The 23,628-nt window shown below is 37.3% G+C and overlaps 1 protein-coding gene across 1 annotated transcript in view; it reads left to right on the top strand.

The window, feature by feature from the left end:
• The window catches only part of kl-3 (dynein heavy chain 8, axonemal kl-3), a 55,930-nt gene that overhangs the window by 18,896 nt on the left and 13,406 nt on the right, over nt 1–23,628 (top strand). The window contains exons 37-72 of the mRNA XM_074102094.1: nt 92–226; nt 319–447; nt 674–879; nt 967–1,105; nt 1,847–2,057; nt 2,428–2,584; nt 2,814–3,007; nt 3,104–3,269; nt 3,351–3,452; nt 3,545–3,767; nt 5,147–5,276; nt 5,373–5,590; nt 6,990–7,126; nt 7,231–7,283; nt 7,509–7,716; nt 8,305–8,566; nt 8,646–8,768; nt 9,495–9,612; nt 9,797–9,892; nt 11,668–11,774; nt 12,642–12,805; nt 13,585–13,785; nt 14,145–14,285; nt 14,655–14,759; nt 14,872–15,056; nt 15,126–15,259; nt 15,350–15,481; nt 15,578–15,780; nt 15,994–16,108; nt 16,183–16,359; nt 17,225–17,392; nt 17,493–17,593; nt 17,692–17,890; nt 17,992–18,203; nt 19,106–19,244; nt 20,583–20,767. Of these exons, the coding sequence (XP_073958195.1) occupies nt 92–226; nt 319–447; nt 674–879; nt 967–1,105; nt 1,847–2,057; nt 2,428–2,584; nt 2,814–3,007; nt 3,104–3,269; nt 3,351–3,452; nt 3,545–3,767; nt 5,147–5,276; nt 5,373–5,590; nt 6,990–7,126; nt 7,231–7,283; nt 7,509–7,716; nt 8,305–8,566; nt 8,646–8,768; nt 9,495–9,612; nt 9,797–9,892; nt 11,668–11,774; nt 12,642–12,805; nt 13,585–13,785; nt 14,145–14,285; nt 14,655–14,759; nt 14,872–15,056; nt 15,126–15,259; nt 15,350–15,481; nt 15,578–15,780; nt 15,994–16,108; nt 16,183–16,359; nt 17,225–17,392; nt 17,493–17,593; nt 17,692–17,890; nt 17,992–18,203; nt 19,106–19,244; nt 20,583–20,767 (5,675 nt within the window). The remainder of the gene's footprint in view (nt 1–91; nt 227–318; nt 448–673; nt 880–966; nt 1,106–1,846; nt 2,058–2,427; nt 2,585–2,813; nt 3,008–3,103; nt 3,270–3,350; nt 3,453–3,544; nt 3,768–5,146; nt 5,277–5,372; nt 5,591–6,989; nt 7,127–7,230; nt 7,284–7,508; nt 7,717–8,304; nt 8,567–8,645; nt 8,769–9,494; nt 9,613–9,796; nt 9,893–11,667; nt 11,775–12,641; nt 12,806–13,584; nt 13,786–14,144; nt 14,286–14,654; nt 14,760–14,871; nt 15,057–15,125; nt 15,260–15,349; nt 15,482–15,577; nt 15,781–15,993; nt 16,109–16,182; nt 16,360–17,224; nt 17,393–17,492; nt 17,594–17,691; nt 17,891–17,991; nt 18,204–19,105; nt 19,245–20,582; nt 20,768–23,628) is intronic.

Raw genomic sequence — 23,628 nt, 5'->3', positions numbered from 1 at the left:
GGCTAAGAAAAAAATCAATAAAAATACAGCTTGTTGCTAATGAAGTAGATATTACTTATCTGTTACTTTTAACCGCTTTTTTGTTATTCAGCCGCATTTGTTAAGTATTTTCGACGCGATCTACATGGTCGATTTCGATGACAAAGAGAGGATAATCAAGATGAATTCTCCTAATGGAGAATCTATTCCGTTTGATCGACCAGTGGTTTGCATGGGTGGAGTTGAAGTAAGTAAATGGATAGGTTGGATGTTTAATTTGGAGCTAATATACCAATGTAGTACGTATCATACACGTAATGAAATGATTTACTTCCTCAGATTTGGTTAAATGATTTGTTGGACGACATGCATGATACTGTAAGAAATATGATTGCAAGTATTGCACAAACAATGGCTGGAGATCCAGAGTTTGAATTCCTGGTTGGATTTTGGTCTTTCCCAGGACAAGTAAGCAAATGCTAATAATATCGATGTTATATTTTATACAGATAGTTAAGGAATTAATTTTTCATTTAGATATATTATTTTAAGCAGAGATAAGTTTGCTTTACATGATCTAAATTACGTCGTCAAACAACCTGTAAAATAATCAAATAAGTATTCAGATCAACTTGTGTAATTATACATATTATTATCTGATCTGGTTTAATTATGTAATCTTCTATCGATTTAGGCGAGTCTGCTAGGAATGCAAATTTTGTGGACAAGTGACGCGGAATATGCGTTGAAGAAAGCAAGAGCCGACCGCTTTATTATGAGATTGACTAATCAGAAGTTCCTTGATCTGCTAAATGGTTTGATTGACTTTACCGTAACAGATTTGAATAGTTTAGACCGAACCATGGTAGAGACCATGATCACAATTCACGTACATCAGAGGTAAATTTGTGAAACACTGAAGTATCTTCCTTACTACGTTTAATTTTGAGCCATTTATGAATACGGTTTTGTAATTTCTCGTTACAGAGATATTTTTGATGATTTAGTCAGGATGAGGATTAAAAGTCCAGGTGACTTTGAATGGCAAAAACAAGCGCGATTTTATTACAGTGAAGATACGGATGACTGCATCGTATCAATCACAGATGTCGATTTCTTGTATCAGGTGAATAATTTGCTATTGTAAAATTGTAGTACGAGTAAGATACATATAGTATGGCATATGTAATAAATAGTTGTCATTAACTAGTAATGACGTCACTACCTGCCAACTCAATCTACTATTTATTTGTTTTAAAGAAAATAATAATCTAATTTTGCAGTTGGTTGAAATTAATCTTATTTCGGGGATATAAAAGTCTTTCATTATGGTGTTACTAGATGAAAACCCGGCTTCGCTCGGGTAAAATTTAGACTCATAATAATATGTCTGAAATTTTTTTTTGCCAGTGTAAAGACTGTCGTACTTATCGAAAAATCTGACGTATATTCCCAGCCTTAATATTATCACAAACGTACTTTCACAGCTAACCTACGTATCGGTATTTCACGTAGATATTTCTCCTAAATCTTATTTGCCCAAATAACTATGATGTCTCTGTCTCATAATCAACCCATAACGCCACTTTGATGTGATGACATTGACATGTTTACTTCGCAACGCCATTATATACTTAGTAATTTATTCAAGATTATATTGAAAATACTCAATAATCCGAATTTTCCGCCTACAAGTTGTCGACTCGGATTGATCATTTTTTTACGCTCTTCAATTTGATGTGTATTTCGTTCGAGTCTACCGTACCCCTTGACGAAATTATTAATATAGATGGTGGCATCATCTCTATTTTTTAAACATAGCTTCATTTGTTTTGTTTATATGTATGATTGATTGCATGTTCATCAGAATGAGTACCTCGGTATTACCGAACGTCTCGTAATTACTCCCCTCACCGATCGGTGCTACATTACCCTCTCGCAAGCTATCGGTATGAGCATGGGTGGCGCGCCGGCCGGGCCTGCTGGTACAGGCAAAACCGAGACTACTAAGGATATGGCCCGTACTCTCGGGAAGCTCGTCATCGTATTTAACTGCTCCGATCAAATGGATTTCAGAGGTTGGTTTATGGAGTTGGTACGTTTGTCTTCACAACTCTTCTAATTGTTCGATAGGCAGAGGCCTCTTTAAGCTCTGTCTGCTTTAACAAGTCTGTGAATTTACCTATTTAAAATTTCGAGTTTACTTACCTATTATTAAGTATAAACTCGAAATTTAAAACTTGATTGTATTTAAGTGAATATCTAATAAATACATTAATTTGGGTATCAGAGCGTAATTTGTAATCAATACCTGCAAGTTAAAGTACCTAACATAATGTCTGCTGAAATAATCCGGATTAATTTAAAAACACCATGTATTATATTTTATGTTATGATTTTAATATAGATACGTTTATAATATTATACGACTCGCAACTGTATTTTCAGGCTTGGGCCGCATCTACAAAGGTCTGGCGCAATCTGGCACGTGGGGTTGCTTCGACGAATTCAATCGTATCGAGTTACCTGTGCTCTCTGTAGCAGCGCAGCAGATCTACATCTGTCTCACTGCTCGAAGGGAGAAGAAAGAGTTCTTTGTATTTAGGTATCTATTGATAAGAATTGGTAGGTACTCAGACCCCGTTGGGCGTAGGTACAATAATTAATTATAGACTATATTCTCGACCTTCCGATAGCGAACATAATATCGAGGAGACGATTGGCCTGGCCAATTTGGCCAGTTTGTAAATGTTGATTGTGTAGGTTTATTATGACGAATTGCTTTACTTCAAGATGTTTGATATGATAATATAAAAAATATGCTGTGATTTTAGTGACGGCGATACCGTGAGTCTGAATCCAGAATTTGCGTTCATTATCACGATGAATCCTGGTTATGCCGGGAGACAGGAATTGCCCGAGAACCTGAAGATCCAATTCAGATCCGTGGCTATGATGGTACCAGACAGACAGATTATTATTCGCGTAAAATTAGCCAGTTGTGGGTTTAAAGAAAATATTGTGCTTGGTAAGCAGATTTGTTTAGCATCATTACTCGTACGGTGTGGCCTTTTGTTTACTTCGAATGTACGAGTATGTACTTCATTTATTAACATGTTTCTAGCTCGTAAATTCTTCACTTTATACAAGCTATGCGAAGAACAGCTGTCGAAACAGGTGCATTATGACTTTGGCCTTCGAAATATTCTTTCTGTGTTGAGAACTATGGGGTCTCAAAAGCGAGCTAATCCTGACAGCACAGAAGAAAACATCATGATGAGAGTACTGAAGTGAGTACCTAATTAAGTTTTGTAGGCTGTTAGTTAGCCACATTAACTCCTTGGTATAATTGTCATTTATTACATTTACAGGGAAATGAATGTCTCCAAATTAGTCGATGAAGATGAACCATTATTTGTGTCTTTGATTGAAGATTTGTTCCCAGGAATGAAGCTTACTCAAACAGTCCAGAGGTATATTGTTATTATTCTAATTTTATTATGCTTAAAAGCTCAATTTGTGGGTTTCATTTTGTTGCACCTCAATAATGTTAAACATATTTTAGAGAAATGCAACGTGCGATAGGGACAATTACAGAGCGCACTGGGCTCGTAAACCACCCAGACTGGAATTTAAAGATCATCCAACTGTTCGAGACTTCCCTTGTACGTCATGGTCTGATGACGATGGGTCCTACAGGTTCAGGGAAGACCACTTGCATCCACACTCTAATGGCCGCTCTCACGTTAATAGGAAGACCCCATAAAGAAATGAGAATGAATCCAAAGGTGAGGAAAGTCTAAATTTTTATTATAATTACTGTAACTTCACAACTTACTTAGAATGACACCAACATGGTAACAAGGGCATGATGTTATAAACTTTTTCATCTCTCCTGTTCGGAAAGTTTCATTTCATGGGTAGATAGCAGGGTGGAAAATTGCGTTTTCATCTCTAGGGTGGAAAGTATATTTTTTAAATTTTTTACGATCAGCCACGGAGTCGAAGACACTTAAGTTACGTCACTGACACTTTTTTTTCACGTTTCGGCATGGCCATCTAGATGCACGTCGTGACCAAGAAGCTTATATACAACACTGGAGGTTGAACGCCGAACATCCGTTTGAAACAAGAGATCATCTTTATTCCGTCACGAATATATTCCATCTTTTTCTTTAGTTAAATTAAGAAAGAGATGGAAGTCATTCGTGAAATGTGAAAGAAAGAGATGGAATATATAAATTAGTAATAAAGGTCCAACTTCTTCGTTCGCGTTCAACCTCCAGTTTTGTATATAGCTCCTTGGTCGTGAACAACTTCGGCAGTGGCAAGTGCGAAAAGGTTGGAGGTTGGATATAAGTTAATTAAATTTATTATTATTTATTATTTATTTTTCTCTTTTTTGTAGTATTTTTCCTCACAGTCGAAATGAAAAGTAGAGTGCCTAACTCGGGTGAAATTACCATTTCCCCTCGAACTATTAAATGGGTCACTTTCCACCCTTGGTTATCAATCTACTATTTCGATACGAAAAGGAAATCATAATTAATAGTACATTGTTGTAGAGGCTGGAAAGTAAACAATAGATGAACGGGGTAGTTTGGTTCGATTATACTAGTTCATCTATTGCACTTTTGACCGAGACTAAACATTGTGCTTTTCACGAACACTGCGAGGTAATAATACATTTATTACAAAACAAACAATAATAAACCAAAGACTGCGTCGCTCACGCCGATTTTAGTTTTTCTTTTGTGATATACGTATTTTTTTTTAAATAAGTCCGTTCTTAATGGCTAACCAAACCTAACCCAACCAAAAAAATAAAAACGTCATCCTCGTCATGCCCGACCAGCAGGGCTACTACGAAACTTGAAACTCGAAGTTCGTGTCGTGCGGTCCCTCTGACGCTTATACTATTTAATACGAGAGCGAGAGGGACGGTACGATACGAACTTCAAGATTTGATTTTGATAGATTGATTGATTTTGATTGGTCCATTTGGTCCGTCGTTTTAGCACGGCCGGGAAAAATATTATCGTTGTGTTTTGGGAGCCATAAATGAGTCAGCTGTTAAATGTACAATTCTTAGGTAACGTAAAACGTACTGGATTTAGGTTATCTATGGCCACATTTTCGAGCAGTGTCGTGAAAATTATCTTTTCAGGCCATAACAGCGCCACAAATGTTCGGCCGTCTAGACGTAGCGACCAACGACTGGACTGATGGTATCTTCTCTACCCTTTGGAGACGAGCCTTGAAAGTAAAGAAGAGTGATACCACATGGATCGTTTTAGGTGCCAACTTGTTGAACTATTTCATACTTTCGAATTTTCGATGCACTGGTCATGGGTCGAAAATTCTTATAATCATGTGTCTTGTATTCTTTTCAGACGGTCCAGTAGACGCCGTATGGATTGAGAACTTGAATTCTGTATTGGATGACAATAAAACATTGACGCTTGCCAATGGTGATCGTATAACAATGGCTCAGAACAGCAAACTGGTGTTCGAGCCAGATAATGTAGATAATGCTTCACCAGCAACTGTCAGTAGAATGGGGATGGTGTTTTTGTCGTCATCAGTGTTGAAATGGCAGCCTATTTTGGAAGTAAAGACCGGTTTAGTTTACATTACTTTAGTTTTTAGAGTTCTGTACCTCAGTTGGCAAAAATGGAACACGTGTAGAATCACTTTGTTATCCGTCGGTCTGTTTGTCTGTAAGGCCCTTTTTCTCAAGAATGCGTGGAGGTATCAAGTTGAAATTATATCAAATATCCATGTCTTGCTTATCGTCGTGACATATTTAGGTAAGTACGTAATAAATGCGAGTGAGTAGCATATTATTGTTTGTTCTGGACCACCTTTGTATTTTATTGTCTCTCCTGGACCACCGTTGTATTTTATTGTCTCTCCTGCGCCACCGTTGAAATGAATTGTCTGTCCTGCGCCAGCGGTGAAATGAATAGTGTATTGTTGTGTTGCGTGTCGTCGGGCGTTATCGGAGTCGTTGGCGGCGGCCCGGGCCCGTTGACGAGTCCGTTGACGGGCTGGTAAACGAGGCCGTTGACGGGTCCGTTGAGGAGTCCGTTGACGGGCTGGTAAACGAGGCCGTTGATGGGGGGCCCGTAGACGAGTCCGTTGACGGGCCCGTTGACGAGTCCGTTGACGGGTCCGTTGAGGAGTCTGTTGACGGGCCCATTGACGAGTCCGTGAACGAGGTTGTTAACGGGCTGGTTAACGAGGCTGTGAGCGAGGTAGTTGCTTTCTGATAGATGAGCCGCTTGCCCGTTTAGCCGTCTAGTGATAGAGCCAACGGCTCCGATAACGCCCGACGACACGCAACACCACAAAACACTATTCATTTCACCGCTGGCGCAGGACAGACAATTCATTTCAACGGTGGCGCAGGAGAGACAATAAAATACACCGGTGGTACAGGAGAGACAACAAAATACAACGGTGGTCCAGAACAGACAATAATATGCTACTCGCGTGAGTCCGTATGTAACCGCGGAGCACTCGCGACGGATGGTTGCTGAGGGTTCCAACAGTGAACCTGGCCGAGATATACTGAGAATTTGTGGCGCAGAGGTATAGCTCACGTTCCGGCCGTTTATATGAAAACGTTATACTGTTGGTCTTCTCTGTACTGTGATTACACTACTGGACGTTGAAAGAAACTTTGATAAAAAAAACAGGCCATTATCATAAAAGGGCATATATTTGTATACTCGTATCCTTTCCTTATTCTGCTACGGCCTTTGATATGCAGGTAACTATTATAGCATGACCTACAAAAAAGTCTGAAAATCTTAATTTTTTTGTCTGTCTATGTCAAAAACCATCGAAAATGACCCCACTCTTGCGTACATTGTGCTTAGGAGAGGGGCTTTACTAACCCTGATAGACGTCACGCCCACAAATTAGTACGGAACCCACTGTGCGCGAATACTTGACGGGTTTTTGGCATTCCCAATCCATTATTCAATTAATTTATTGGCCTTTAGGGATGGTTGAAGAAAAGATCAGACAAGGAAGCAAACTCTCTCCGTAACATTTTCAATAAAATTTACGATGATGTTCATTCGTTCTTACAACAGAAGCTTGCGGCAAAAATGAAAATACTTGAGGCTATTTATATCAGGTACTAGTGATTAAAATGTTTAGTAACTAGTAAGTTAAATTGTAATACATGTATAAATATTGTCAATATGTATTTATTGTTTACAATTTTGTTTCCGTCAATAGGCAATGTATTGATGTATTAATGGGCATGCTGGAAATCGAGATACCAGGTGGAAGTGAGTATATCTCCAATTTTTAATAAATGATTATAAAATAACTCTTAGGGCCTACGCTACGAGTAGATTGCGCTGGTGAACACTGCGGGCGCACCCCTGCTGATGCGGGGGTACGGGTAAAATTCGTCGCACGCGACGTGTACAGTAGCGCTGCACATACCATTTTTAATAGGCGTATGCTAGCGTAGGCTAAGTGATACGAAATTTGGCTTGTTTTTTTTTAAGAACTTCCAACGGAGCGTCACCTGGAGCGATTATTCATTTTCTCAATGATGTGGTCCTTGGGTGCCGTATTAGAGTTAGATAATCGTACAAAGCTGGCAGAGTACTTCACCAAACTACCTGTCAAAATGGACTGGCCCGGTGGAAAATCAAAGGAATGGATAATGCCTTTTGAGTACACTGTCACGCCTGCTGGAACATGGCAACATTGGTTAGTTAACCAACTTAGCACTGAAGTGGTATAGTAAGCTCACGTATACACGACAAAGTCTGACATATTAGCTATGTAAACGCAGAACTATGGTGGTAAGATGGTTTAGCCTGCGTCTTTGTTTTTGACTAGGTAGTTCTCTGTCGCTTGCCCGAATTGAATATGTAGATACTACTACCAATTCCACATGTCCGAATTTAATTAGCCATAATTGTACGTTCCGCGGCTCTTTATTTGCCATATTACCTAATCATGTGCATGTGACATGATTGCGAATAACATAATTTTTTGACCACTAATACATTTGCCGTAATCTTCAATACCCATTATATTTGCTTTCCCGGGATTCAACCAACGTTTAATACCAAATTTCATCTATATCGGTTCAGCAATTCAAGCTCTAAGAGGTAACAGATACCCGGGCATACTTTTGCATATTTGTAATATTAGTAAGAATACAAGACTGAGATTTAATTACGACAAATCAATTCTACAGATAATATCTGAGTAAAAACTGAAACTACTAAAGTAAAAGGGAGAGTTTGTTTGTTTTACTTAACGCAACGTGCGATTTGTTTTCCTTCGCAGGTCTGAATGCGTAGAAGATTACATTTACCCAACGGACAGTGTACCCGAATATGCATCGATTTTGGTCCCAAACATCGACAATGTTTGCATCTCCTTCTTAATAGAAACTATTGCAAAACAAAATAAAGCTGTGCTGTTGATTGGCGAGCAAGGTACCGCGAAGACGGTCATGCTGAAGAGTTACATGGCAAAGTATGACAATGAAGTAAAACTTTTTAAAGTCATTAATTTTTCTTCTGCGACCACTCCCAACATGTTTCAGGTCAGAGTTCAATTTGATCATAGTTATTACCTGTATGTACTATTTAGGACAAATAATACTATTTTTTTTTAAATTACAGCGAATTGTAGAGTCGTACGTCGAGAAGAGAGTAGGAATGACTTATGGTCCTCCTGGTAACAGAGCTATGACAATCTTCGTGGATGATATTAATATGCCAGTTGTAAACGAATGGGGCGATCAGGTATTTTATAACATACAATATAATACAAATATTCTTTATTGCACACCACAAATCAGTACAAAAAAAAACAATTTGTTTTAACTAGCAAAATGCTAATTAAAGTTTTGTTTTGTCAGTAGGTAGGTACACATTTTTTTATTGTTACTAAATTACATTACATTGTACACAAAATTGTTAGTACACTCGTAAATTGGTAGGAGTAGTAGGTACAGTAGAATCAGGCTGCGTTTCCGCCACATAGAAAGAAAGAAAGAAAGAAGACATTTATTCACTAACACAGAAGACAAACATATAGGTACAGCATAATTTACACAAATAGACCAAAAATAATAATAATAGTAAATTACAGAAAACACATGAAAATAGTAAATATATAAATACACAATTTTGTGTGTCCCCGCGAAAGTGAAACGGTCGCTGACTCAGCATTATGCTGAAGTTTTAGACGCCTGCTGCTGCGCTGTGTGAGAAGTGTTTCTATTGGTTCTTGAAAAACACATTCCTCGCAACACATCGTCGCATATCTCTGGTAGAAAAACAGCCTTATATAGGTGCTATTGTGATTACAATTTCTTCACTGACAAAATACGTAGGTATTAAATTGGTCAATAATCAATTACGACATAAGTGCGGAAAGTAGGCAAATTCCCGAGATTCTAAAAATATTGAATAAAAAAGAACAAACTTCTTTTATTATTGCATTATATTTTCTTTATTGTCAAACAGGTTACTAATGAAATAGTGCGTCAAATGATGGAGTGTGGTGGTTTTTACTCCTTAGAAAAGCCCGGGGAGTTTATTATTATTGCTGAAATACAAATGTTTGGGGCTATGATCCATCCCGGTATGTACTTCATGTCATATTTTATTTTATTAGCTAAGCCCGTCATTAACTTGCTATGAAAACTACTATTGATTATGAATGATCAAGTACCTAAGTTAGCAAAAGAGGCGCATACAATACAATTTTTTTTTTACACAAAAAATTTCACAATATTTTATTCCGAAATATTGATTCTTCCTATCAGGTGGTGGTCGAAACGATATTCCGCCTCGATTGAAGAGACAATTCAACGTGTTTAACTGCACACTTCCTAGCACTATTTCTATGGACCGAATATTTGGTAAAGTATCTACCTTTTTTATGAATTAAATTCGGGTTTTGTTCCGCGTACCTTGATTTTACCGAAGCTCGATATTTCGGCACAGTTGCATGCGCCATGATCACGAGAGGACTATCGAGAAGTATCTACCTATTAATAGCAATGATAATACATATAAACAAGAAATATGAAATGTCATTGATTATAGGTACGGGATCAGATTTCAAATGTACATATCATCAACAAGGAGCGGAATTTCTCATAGCAAAAATCAAACATCAAAGGGATTGAACATAAGTTTTATCGACTATTCCAGTTATCAATGTTATCGAATCGACTCTTCTTTTTATCGCCTTGTAACATTATTCTGTAACATTTGACCTCTTTGATAAGCGACTTGCATCTCCATATTAAAATAAAATAAATCGCGTCACCGTCACACTATGAAATTCATGTCGCTTGAGTTTTTCTTAGTCATTCCCGTGTTATTAAAATGGTTAATCCTAAAAGAAAAACGATTGACAAATTGATTAAAAAACATCCCTTACTTATTTACAATTAAGATTCTTCAACAATATACTGCTCTAAATGTAAAGTTAATTTAAAGCAGCTCAAGTTCTTTATATTTTAATTGTAACTAACTTAAAAAGCGCTATTTTAAAAGTACCTACTATTTCCTGTTTTATTAATTACTGAAATATTTATCGATAGTCGATAAAACTTAATGTTCAATTCCTTTGATGTTTGATTTTTGCTATGAGAAATTCCGCTCCTTGGTGATCAAGTACTACTTGAGAACATCCATAGAGCATTATTATAAAATTAGGTCATAGTCATAATTAAGTTCCTTTTTTATCCATACTACTATTTAAGATTTAATCCATACTACTATACTTGCTTTATCAATTAGCTTCAGTCCTTCAGTGAACCTCAGTACAGTACGATTACTTGGAGTTAACAGTTGACAGATGGGCGTGCCTTCAGTCAATTTTCAACTTTGAGGTCATACAAATAAAATAGTTTTTACATAATCTGTAAACGTGGGTAGCGGTATACTAAAAATGGCTTTATTTGTATGACGTCAAAGTTGAAAATTGACTGAAGGTATACGCCCATCTGTTAAGTGTTAACTTCAAGTAATCGTACTGTAAGCTATACTCCGTTTAATTTAAGATTTGAATTAACGGTCAAATTGTAACATCATGTTCTCGGTATTTCGAACACAAATTGACTAAAAATACCCACATGTAGGACATTTATTAGCGGTATTTATTATGTTATTACTATAAAAGTTAACACAATTTTAAATAGTTTCGTTGTTTCATTTAAAAATGTGTGTAAATTTTACCGTTAAGTTTCAAATGTTAAAATAAATGGAGTATAGTAGAGAAAGCAACAGCATGCAGGTGGTAGGACCTTGTGCAAGGTCCGCCCGGATTGCTACCACCATCTTGCTCGCTAATCCTGCCGTGAAATAGCAGTGCTTGCACTGTTGTTTCGGTGTGGAGAGTAGACAGCCGGTGAAATAACTGGCACTAGAGGTATCCCATCTTCGGCCTCTAGGTTGGCAACGCATCTGCAATCCCCCTGGTGTTGCAGGTGTCTATGGGCGGTGGTGATCTCTTACCATCAGGAGACCCACTTGCTCGTTTGCCATCCAGTCAAATAAAAAAAAACAACATAAATGCGAACTTTTCCGACAAATTATGATGGTTATTATAACTTTATTCACCACAGACACCAAAAAAGTGCAGTCATAAAAAACCTTGTATAAACAAAAAACTTATTATGTTTAGAAACCATAAGCAGTGGGTACTTCTGCAAGACTCGTTTTGATAAAAAGATAGTGGATTTCATGCCAAAGCTTGTACCAGTGACTCGTATAATTTGGCAGCAAACAAAGGTATGTTATTTATTATAAAGGCAAGATAAGCGGCCTAGTGCAAGGCAGACTCGTGCACTGAAAGTTCCGTACGCTGTGACAGACGGCCATACAAGCGCATATGTGCAATTTTATAAGATCTGTTTTTTTTTAAATTAAAGATGCCGGTCGCCAAATGACCAAGATATATATTAACTTGCCTGCTTTGTGTGGGGTTTTTTAGACAAGTTTTTGTTTTAATTAAAATTTACCTACTACTTGAATTTTTATCTTCGTCTAAGACCAAGGTAATCAGGTGTCAACAGCCACAAACAAAGAAGTTTATATATATTTTTTTCATAATTTTTAATTTGTATAAAAGTAAAAATCAATCAAATCATTCAGAATAAACCAATAAAACTAAAAAATTATAATTAAATAGTAATTCATGAAAAATAAAAATGTACATAGTAGGTGAACAATTATTCCACTGTTGCTATTTCGTTTCCTCGCAATCTAAGTGAAAGCAGAGTGTAAAACTCGAGCATTAAACCCGTTTTCCCCTCGACGTGTCTATCCACCCTCACCGTACCGGCTCGGGGCTATATGAACGCCTTGGGTAAAATTATGTTTTTTTTTGTGCTCTTGTTGTACGACCTACTAATATCTGGGCGACCGAGCTCCGCTCAAGCTAAAACTCGGCAATCGTATTTTATTTTCCCAGAGATAAGACCAAGCTAGATCGATTTTTCATCCCCGAAAACCCCTACATATACCAAATTTCATCGAAATCGTTGGGGCCGTTTCCGAGATCCCCGAAATATATATATATTGGTCGTTTAAAGGTATGATTGGTTACTAAGTATACACAAGACTTTTGGTTAAAATAATAATGCAGCATACTTTCAGGTAAAAATGTTGCCGACCCCTGCTAAATTCCACTATGTTTTCAATCTCCGAGATTTATCCCGAATTTGGGAAGGGATTTTGTTTATCAAAAAGGAAGAGTTACAGACTGTTAATACTGCACTGAAGCTATGGTTCCACGAGTGCCTCAGAGTTATTTCTGATAGGTTAATATAATATGGATTATTAAGTTCTCTTGTTATTTTTTATAAGATAGGGAAAAAATTAGCGCCTGCTCGTTACCAGATGGAAAGCAATCACCGATACCTACCCAAGAACAATCATAACACAAAATTAAATGGAATTACGGGTAACTTGGTTTTTTGAAGATCCCTAATTTGCGATCTGGACATATTGGTGCTGGAAGCTAATTAATTTTTAAAGTTTTACCAAACGTGTTAAAATACAACATTCCACGAAAACCGTTAGGTAAATATACCTAGTGCCATCCACGAAGACGCGTGATTTTGCCAAAATTAGATATTAATGACGTTGTAATAAGAACCACGCCCACGCGTCATCGTGAATGACTATACCTATACAAGGGTTGGAAAGAAAATTTGTGGTACACGCAATGAAGAACTTTAGCTGCAGGCAACAAATTCAAAAACACATTCTTGACAGATGTGGAATTAAGCCGCGATTACACTGTCGTTCACCTCACGCGGTCGCCGAACTTGTTTCAATTCAAACTACTTCGGCGAACGAATGTCGTTTTGACATTAGTCTGTCCGTCTTCTGCGGCGGCCATATTAAGGCGGTGGCAGCTGTCGCTCGCCGAATGCGGCCGACTAGCGTGTTCTTTACACTTTTGCGATCGCCGCATGCTGCATGCGGTGAACGACTCAGTGTAATCGCGGCTTTGGACAGAGATGAAACATTTCTTCGTAAGAGTAATTAAACTAATCTATTTAGTGATTCTCCATTATTTTTATGACATATTCAGGTTCACAACTTTTGACGACAAAGACTGGTTCGTAGCAAACTTCTGGAAAACGGCATCCCAGGAATTGTCGGAATACGTTGCAGAGTTCCCTGAAGGCGAGACTTTCTTCGTCAACTTCCTAAGAGAGCCAGTCGACCCCACCGGAGACGAAGAGGAGGACTTCAGCACTGATGCTCCTAAGATATATGAAGAATTGCCTTCGTCAGTCACTTAAATACATTACGTGCTTAGCTTGCTTTCGTAGTTGGTGGCGTCGTACGGTTACACGGCGCAGCCTTAGATTTGCTGGGATACCTACCTATCTTTAATAAATTAATTTAACCATCAGTATCGTTCAGTAGCCAAGACAAGGCATTTAGGCATGATTATAAAAGATTATATGAGTTAATGGCACAGTATTAGCCAAGTAAGTGCTTATATGTATGCGTTTGAGAATAAACTAAACAAAAAACCGGCAGTGAATGCGTTGATGTGCTTAACTCGGAAAATATTTACTAATTAAAGGCATAGTTAAATATGGTTTAACATGTTAACATAATGACATTTTTATATTCTTGCAGATGGGACTATGTTCTGTCCAAATTGGCTGGATTTCAGGAACTATTTAATGAGCAAATTAGAGGAGCTCACCTGGATTTGGTATTCTTCCACGATGCTATGGTGCATTTATTCATTACCTCAAGAATCATATGTACACCACGGTAATTATAAATATAATATTAAGTATTAAAGTTTACATTACATGGCAGATAGCATGTCCTGAGGTATATTAATTTGTGAGGCTACCTTCCTTAAGCGGCCGCGTGTCCTAAATTTTAAGTAAGTAGATACCTATCTAAACTAAGTCGCTGGTGGAGTTTTAGCATTAGTTTTGAGTTACCTTATTTATTAGTAAGCGTACCTACTTTTTATGTGAACGTAGCTTGCCAGTTAAACGATAAACTTAAATTATACGTTATGTATGTCTTTATTTGTTCTATGTTTGTTCCTATGTTTGTTTTTTATGGCGTTAAATAAATGTATTTTCTTTCTTTTCTTTCTTTCTTTCTAAACATAAAACACGTTTTCAGTGGTAATGCCCTTCTGGTGGGAGTCGGCGGTTCTGGAAAGCAGAGTTTAACAAAGTTGGCTTCATTCATCGCGAACTACTCGTTTTACCAGATCACTTTAACCAGGTAGTTTTTTTTATATAGCATCCGAATGTGTTGTTGAATAATTGATTTACTAATTTTCACTTATTTTGACCTTACCTTACTTAATTTTTTTATTTCTTATTTTATTATTTAGGACGTATAATGTGAGCAATTTTATGGATGATATAAAGTATCTGTATCGCACTGCGGGTCTCCAAGGACAGGGTATATCGTTTATTTTCACGGATAACGATATCAAAGACGAACAATTTTTAGAATTCCTCAACAATATTTTAAGTTCAGGAGAAATCGCAAATCTTTTTGCGAAGGATGAGTTAGGTAAATAAAATACAATTAAATCTTACAAGCTAAAAAAATAGAAAAGTGACGATTGATTATTTATTGCAGATGAAATATTGAATGAACTAACCCCTATAATGAAGAAATATGCTCCCAAAAGAATACCAGTACCGGATGTACTGTATGAATATTTTATTACGCGGTCAAGAGCTAATCTTCATGTTGTTTTATGTTTCTCTCCGGTATGTAGCCAATCAAATGTGTGCCAATGTCGGTTAAATTGGTTTTGTTAAATATTACTAACCCAATTACAAATTTGCTTGCCAAATAAGGTCGGAGAAAAGTTCAGAAGCCGCGCGTTAAAGTTCCCTGGTTTAATTTCTGGATCAGTTATGGATTGGTTTCAAAAATGGCCGAGGGTGGCACTGATTGAGGTAGCTCATCACTTCCTGTGGGATTTCCCGGTAAATATATATATTTAAGAGATTTTTCATGCAGGACTCTACTAAGATGATAAACATACAACAAATTTTAATGCTCCTTCATAATTTAACACATAGGTAGTTTGCGGGGACGATACTAAAATCCAACTCATCGAAATTATGGGAATGGTACAAGACAGCGTAGCTGACACTTGCGAGGTTTATTACGACAGATTCAGGAGACAGGCACACGTCACCCCGAAATCATATTTATCTTTCCTAGAGGGCTACAAAGTCTTGTATAAAGAAAAACATGAGAATATTGCTGAATTAGCACGAAGGTTTGTAAGCAGTAACTTAAAATATACTTAATAGTAACATGAACATGTAGATTGATAAATTAGAGATAAAATTAATAAAAATGTTATAAATGCGTTTTCTGCTTCTAATAGTCGCAAACTTGTATTTCGTAGACATGATGCATCCAATAAAAATTGGTTCCAACTAAGAACACATTTTACCATTATAACAACATTTTAACTTGTTTTCCACAGAATGACAACGGGCTTAGATAAGTTAGTGGAAGCAGCTGAAAGTGTAGATATACTAAAGAAAGAATTAGAGTTGAAGGACATAGAAATTAAAGTAGCCACAGCAAGAGCGGAAGAGGTATGTTTTGAACGGACGAGTTCGTCAAACGAAGTGGTGAAATCATTAATTTTGATTTGATTTTATTTGTGTAGGTGTTAGCAGCCGTAGCGGAGTCACAAGCGGCGGCCGAGGTAGTAAAGGCCGAAGTGTTGGAAGTAAAAGACAGAGCTGTGAAGCTCGTGAGTGTGATTGCAGCAGAAACTGCTATAGCCGAAGAAAAGCTGGCGGCTGCCAAACCTGCGCTTGAAGCCGCAGAAGCTGCTTTACAGGTGAAACCAAATTTAACACTACATTTACTTACACTATATTTATGCTATTGATTTGGTGAGTTTTGATCCAAAAATCAGACCCTGGATACCATCCTTATTAAAAAGTAAATAATAAAATACACCTTAGTATTCTAACAAGCCCAAACATGGCCAAGTTACACGGTTCTGCCTTGGATCTCCGTGTCTAATTTTCGAATCCATCATTGAATCAGGTCGATGATACTATTGTATTATATTATCAACACTTCATCCTCAGAACTACGCATAAAATTAATAAACATATTTCTGGCTACACATCCTCGCACATCCCTGGTGGAAACGCAGCCTAATTGCCAAGTTCCGTATTAATAACAAAGAGAAAAAGAAGACGAGAAATTGACGAAATGACCTCAAAGTTAAAAATTGACTGAAGGCACGCCCATCTGTCAAGTGTTAACTCCGAGTAATCGTACTGTAACTATTAGGTGAATCCGCACTGCGAAATTTTCACCGCACGATATTTATTCGTGCGAATTTTATATGCGTATATTATAATTATTAAATTCGTACCGCATCGCATTCAATCTGCATCAGATCATAGGATACTCGTGTGAGATCCAATGTGCTACAGAATTGCGAGAAAAAACGGTGCGGATGGGGCTTTACTATTTATTAGTTCAATAATAGGGGCATACACGCTCGTTAAAAACAAATAACCAGGAGACCAAGGAGTAACAACTGTTAAACAACAATCTTCTAGGAAATAATATTTAGAGAAACGCTTGTTGAAAGGGCTGAAATAATCCTTGGGAAAATAAGATTTTTTAAATTTATCTAAAGCAATTTTTTTTCTTTTTTCTCATAATCATGATCAAATTCTTTTCAGACTATTAATGCTGCGGATATTGCTACTGTGCGAAAACTCGGTAAACCGCCATACCTTATTACACTTATCATGGACGCTGTCATATTACTCTTCAGAAAGCGCATTGATCCGATTAAGCCGGATCCTGAAAAGAACTTCTTGATGCCATCTTGGGGAGAATCATTGAAGGTAGGCCTCAAAACATTTGAACGGAACTGGTATAATAATAAATAACTATTCTTATGATTTGAATATTTTTAAATATATTATTACATTTCTTTTTCAATAGGTTATGGCTGATTCAAGATTCTTGAACAATTTGAAGTTCTACCCGAAAGATGAAATTAATGCCGAGATGATAGATCTGCTGAGACCATATTTTAGTTTTCCGTAATGCTACTATTGTTTTATTTGACGTACCGTACTACACATTTTAAAACATTCTCGTATCGAACCTATTTAAATCTTTCCTTTTTTCCACTTGCTAGGCAATATACGTTCGAAGCGGCGAAACTAGCTTGCGGCAACGTGGCCGGTTTGATTTCGTGGACCATTGCTATGGCTCTATTTTACTCTGTAAACAAAGATGTACTCCCATTAAAGGCCAACTTAGCAATAATGCAGGGCAAATACCAGGCTGCAAAGAAGGAATTGGACGCAGCAGAAGCTCTGTTGGTAGCTAAAGAGGTGAATACATTAAACAAAATAAATAAGATTAATGTCACTTTTGGCGAAGAATATGCACTGGAGACTTGGGTGCATTGTTTTTAAACTTTAATTAATTTCAGCTCGAGTTAGCTGGTGTACAGAGACAATTCGATGAAGCTATGACATTAAAACAAGCGGTATTAGACGACGCTGCGAAATGCCAGCAAAAGATGGATGCCGCTACTGCATTGATAAATGGGTTGAGCGGAGAACGAGTGCGTTGGACAGAACAGTCGGCGCTTTTTAAGTCAGAGATAGAAAGACTCGTCGGGGACATACTACTGCTAACTGGGTAATATTATGTGTTATATTAGTTCATTACTGCAGAGACCAGTAAGTAAGCCACCCTGGACGAGTAGAAGTTTGATGGCCGAACAGAGGTGAGTGCTTGTGTTTTTCTTGTGATGATGGTGAGCATGATGATGATGATGATTGTGAGGATGATTGATGATGATGATGATGATTGTGGGCTTTGATGTTAATGATGATGATGCTGATGGTTGGTAATGATGAGTTTGATGATGATGCTGCTGATGATTATGATGGTTGATGGTGATTATTATGGTGATGATGACGATGATAATCGTTGATGGTGATGGATGGTAATGATGTAGAAAACACTAGGCACAGTTACTAAAGTGTATATTTTCGTAGGCAACCCAGAGAGTGAGAGAAGCGTAAGTTAGGTATGACTTCGGATACCGGAGCTAGAAGTTGACTGACGTTACGCAAAAAATATACTTAAGCAATGCGGTGGGATTCATGTTGTACCAGCCTCACCTGTATAAGTACGATTCACATTGAGTGAACCGGGCGGAATTGGCTGCCGCACCGCGTTCCACTGGCTCCTCGAGCACGCCGAGGCAGCCGATCAGAGACCTCCAACCGACCCCGCGCGAGTCGGCTGCCGCGGCTCCTCAAGCACGTCGCGGAAGAAGGAGTTAGCCAAAACGCCCGATGGAATAGATCCGACACTACGCGACAGAGGCGATACGGAGTCGATCGAACACGACGGCAGCCGAACGCAGCCGACGGAGTACGTGAGGAGTCAACCGGCCGCAAGCTGTGTAAATTCTATTCAAATATAAGTGCGCTAGGACGCCGTCCGGCCCGATCCGCTCAGTATGAATCGTACTTTAGTTATGTATGAGTACCGAAGCATACCAGTCCTCATAGAAAAAAAAAATGTTCCAGATTCCTATCATACTCGGGACCATTTAATCAAGAATTCCGTTCGCTATTAGTACAGACTTGGCTAAATGAACTACTTAGAAGAAAAATACCAGTCTCATTAAATTTGAATATAACTGAACAACTAACGGATACAGCCACGGTAATCATGATTAACTTAATTAAGCACAAGATAGCGAGAATACATTTAGAACCAGATCCCAGTCCTGCCAGACCTTTGTCATAGTGTAAAGACTGATTTTTATTTATTTATGGTGCTAACATAGAAAGAACGATCTGCAATTATGAAGTTTGGATACTGAGCGCTTTCGGAAATATTCCGTATCAAACATGGTAAAATTCAAAAATTCAAGTTTTTTGTACATCAATGTATTCTTTAATATCGTAAAACATTTTTTTGTTCTATAATCAATAGTTTCTACACCGCATGCGATGAAAGATGTTTTATGGCAAATTTTGTTTACACTGAGTTACATTATTGTAGTCTTAGTACGGAACCCTAATTTGCAGGTGGTAGGACCCTGTGCAAGGTCCGCCCGGATTGTTAGCACCACCTTGCTCGCTAATCCTGCCGTGAATTAGCAGTGCTTGCACTGTTGTGTTTCGGCGTGGAGAGTAAGACAGCCGGTGAAATTACTGGCACGTGAGGTATCCCATCTTAGGCCTCTAGGTTGGCAACGCGTCTGCAATACCCCCTGGTGTTGCAGATGTTTATGGGCGGTGGTGATCTCTTAGGTACCATCAGGAGACCCACTTACTCGTTTACCATCCAGTCAAATATAAAAAACATATATAAAAAAATCTGTTAATAAATATAGCCTATGGCACTTTGGAATAATCAAGCATTCTAATAGTGAAAGAATTTTTAAAATCGGTCCAGTAGTTTTTGAGTTAATTCGTAACAAACATCCTAAAATCCAAAGCCTTCTTTATAATATTAGTACTTATAGATATATAGATTTAGTTTTAGTATATTAGAAATGGGTTTGCTAAAAAAATCCTGTACAGTCTTTTTTAAATAAATTTTAATAAATTTTTGTTGCATCATCGAGATAACAAGATTTTTTTTATGGACTTAAAGTATAAAACCTATATAATATGTAGACGTTGGGTTTGCTATTGTTTACCTGGACGAACTTCTGGTGGCCAGGTTTATACTTAAACAGTTATGTCGATGCCAGTTGCTTTCACTTGATTAGATAATAGAACAAATTGTATATCAACGTTATCGGTTTTATTGTACACGTTGATATCGAGTTGTCTGCATTTAATTAAAAATCATTAAAAAATATTTAGAGAAAAAATAGCCTGTCCAGGTTTTTTTTTAGCAAAACCATTTCTAATATACTAAATTTATTATAAAATACATTTCATTCTATTATCAGACCGGCGCAGATTTTTTCAAGTTCGGATCTTCTACTATGTATCCTAATCATTACCTACTTTTTTGAATATGTCAGAAATATGCATGATTTATTAGATTGGAGATTGGAACTTATGCGGTCTACCGACGGACGACTTGTCCATACAAAATGGTATTATTGTCACAAAGGCTGCTCGTTTTCCGCTCCTGATTGACCCTCAGACTCAGGGCAAGAATTGGATCAAGAACATGGAAAAGTTCAATGACCTCATTGTTACGACGCTCAATCATAAATATTTTAGGTTAGTGCCCAAAAAGTTTAAAGACTCCGTCACTTTGTTGTTGATCTAATTACGTTTTTATCATTAAATTTTATAAACTGGTCGTTCGTTACGGGGTAATCTATGTTCGTCACCAACGATGAATACTGAATACTTAGATGAATGATTGGTCTCGCGCGCTCGCTCGACTAGATACCGCCGGCGTACTTGTCAAATGCGGCAACAAATAGTACGGCGTACCCGAGCCCGAGGCGAGTCAGTCGCGTTGCAAACTGTGCGTAATGTGCATGTCCCGAATTTTTGTTTAATTTTGGTCATAAACCGAAGTAAAATGCCAGTTTTCGCAGTGAACTGTTTAAAAATAATACTACAAGAAATAAGAAGGAGACTGGGATCACATACCATCAGTAAATATAGTATAATTTCGAAATTACAAAATAAATAACATGAACCCTAAACGCCATTCTGTGTTGCCGCGTACACAAGAATCAAATTCCCCGTGGTTGAGATTTTAATACATCATTCCTTAATTAGTTCTATAGTTTATCCACTGCTCAAAATCGCTTTTTTTCGTATGAAATGGACTTGGATTATGTTTTTCAAGCGTATGTACATTACCTATGTAGTTATGTATATTTTGTAGTACATTATATTAGGTTTAACTATAGGTGCAACGTGTTAAGTACGCAAAACTTCTTAGTTGGTGATTCAGTCCATGAATTTCAGTAATAATTTAAATATTGAATGTCCTTAAATCTGATCATTGATATACCTACATCATACGAATACGCCTAACCTGTACACAACATATTAATACATTCACTCTTAATTACTTCTTAATTTCTAAGTATTTCCCAAGATACATTTTGTAACCAGTGACTTAATAGACCACAGAATAATTTATTTTCCCAATAATTCGGGTAACAGTGGAGCAGCTGGCAACACAATTCATCACGCACACTAGCATCCTTGCAAATTGCCTTACACCGTTCTTACGCACACTACAATATTGAGTTGCCGCATTCACGAACGTTTTGTTTTTAGTTAGCGCGGTATCTAGTCGAGCGAGCGCGCGAGACCAATCATTCATCTAAGACTGAATACTTACCTTTAGGACCAAGATCCCATGGCAGTCAGACCTTCGTTATAGTTTTTTTATATATACAGGTGTGTGTAAAATAATAGCAGTAAAGGCAAAATTACACATACATTATGTAAATAAGACTTTAAATAGAATAATATATTAATAATATATCTGCCCAGACTGTTGAATATCTCATAATAATAAATCGAATTAAACTTCCTAAAAATTGCGCATAGCTTTGACTTAAACAAAGAAAAATTAAAATACGATTTTCAAAAAAATAGCAGTGTTATTTATTAAACTGTAAACTACAGTTCAAAAACAAACAATTTGAAACAAATGTTATAAATTCTTATTAATATTTCGTGGCTTGAACTTTATTCTTAATAACAATCTTAACATCTCCTTGGCATTGAGTCAACTAATGATTAACACCTTTCTACATGGATATTGTTCCATGCTGACTGTAGAAAATGCCACTTGGGACTTTGTGGTAGGTTTTTGATCATTTACAGCATTTTTAATATCTGTCCACAAGTTCTCGATCGGGTTGAGGTCCGGCGACTGTACAGCCCATGGTAAAACATTGACTTTCACAGTTCTAAACCATTCTTTCACAACTTCACTAGTGTGTTTTGGGTTGTTATCTTGCTGGAAAACCCACTTTAGCGGCATACAATCAGTGGCATATGGATACATTACATCCTGTAGCACCTTCTTTAAATAATATTCGTTGTTCATTATGCCCACGATTTCAATGATAGGCCCTACACCATAGTAAGTAAAACATCCCCATACCATCAAACTGAGTCCGCCATGCTTGACGGTCTTTATTGTATACTGTGGCATAAAAGCGGCACCGGGAGGTCTTCTTACATACTCTCGGCGACCTTAACACCCAAACAGTACAGTCAACGTCATAAATAAGTGATCACTTTTGTACCTTGTCACTTTAACGTCATGTTTGAAAAGCCATACGAAATTGTGTAACGACTGAAAGCGACAAGGTACCGAAATGATCACTTATTTATGACGTTGACTGTACCACTACTCTCGTCACTCCATAAAACATTACGCCACTTCTCCATATGCCAATCTACATGCTCTTTGGCAAAAAATAGCCTCTGTTTTATGTGCCTCTTAGTCAACAGTAGCACTTTCCTCGGACTTCTGGCGTGCAGATCAGCTTCCACGAGTCGACGGCGAACTGTAGAACTACTCACTTTTAAATTTAACGAGTGTTGAATGTGTTTTGACGACAGAAATGGTTGCTTTTTCGACAAACGTACAATTCTTGAGTCGTCTGTTTTGATGTAGCCTTTTTTCTACCTCTTATTTCAAATTTATCCTCCCACTTCAGAGCGTTGCTGATCATTTTAGCAGAACAATTTAAAATTTCCTCAACAACTTTATTATGTTTATCTTTCTTGAATCAGCCTTTTAATCAAACTTCTAATTTCTTTGGAACAATGCCTTCCCCTTCCCATAGTTCTTAAGTTTTCTAGCAGTAATCACTTTTACACAGCATCAAATTAATTATATTCTACTATCGTAATTCTATATTATCTCTTCGTGGCCGGAGAAAATTATTTAATGCAGACATTTTAGTGACACTGCTATTTTTATGGAACATAATTTTTTGAAAATCGAAAATAAAAGTACGAAATTGAAAAAATAATCAATTCAGTGGCCAGTATACGTAGTCCTTAGGTAAATGGTTTGTAAATATGAGGCCGTCTTCTGAGCACCGTTGCTAGGATTTGTTAGTCGTTGCTAGGCGGCTAAGGTGACAGCTAGC

Source organism: Choristoneura fumiferana, chromosome 18, assembly GCF_025370935.1.
Source record: "Choristoneura fumiferana chromosome 18, NRCan_CFum_1, whole genome shotgun sequence".
NCBI classification, from domain to species: Eukaryota; Metazoa; Arthropoda; class Insecta; order Lepidoptera; family Tortricidae; genus Choristoneura; species Choristoneura fumiferana.
This window is presented reverse-complemented; position numbering and strand designations above follow the sequence as displayed.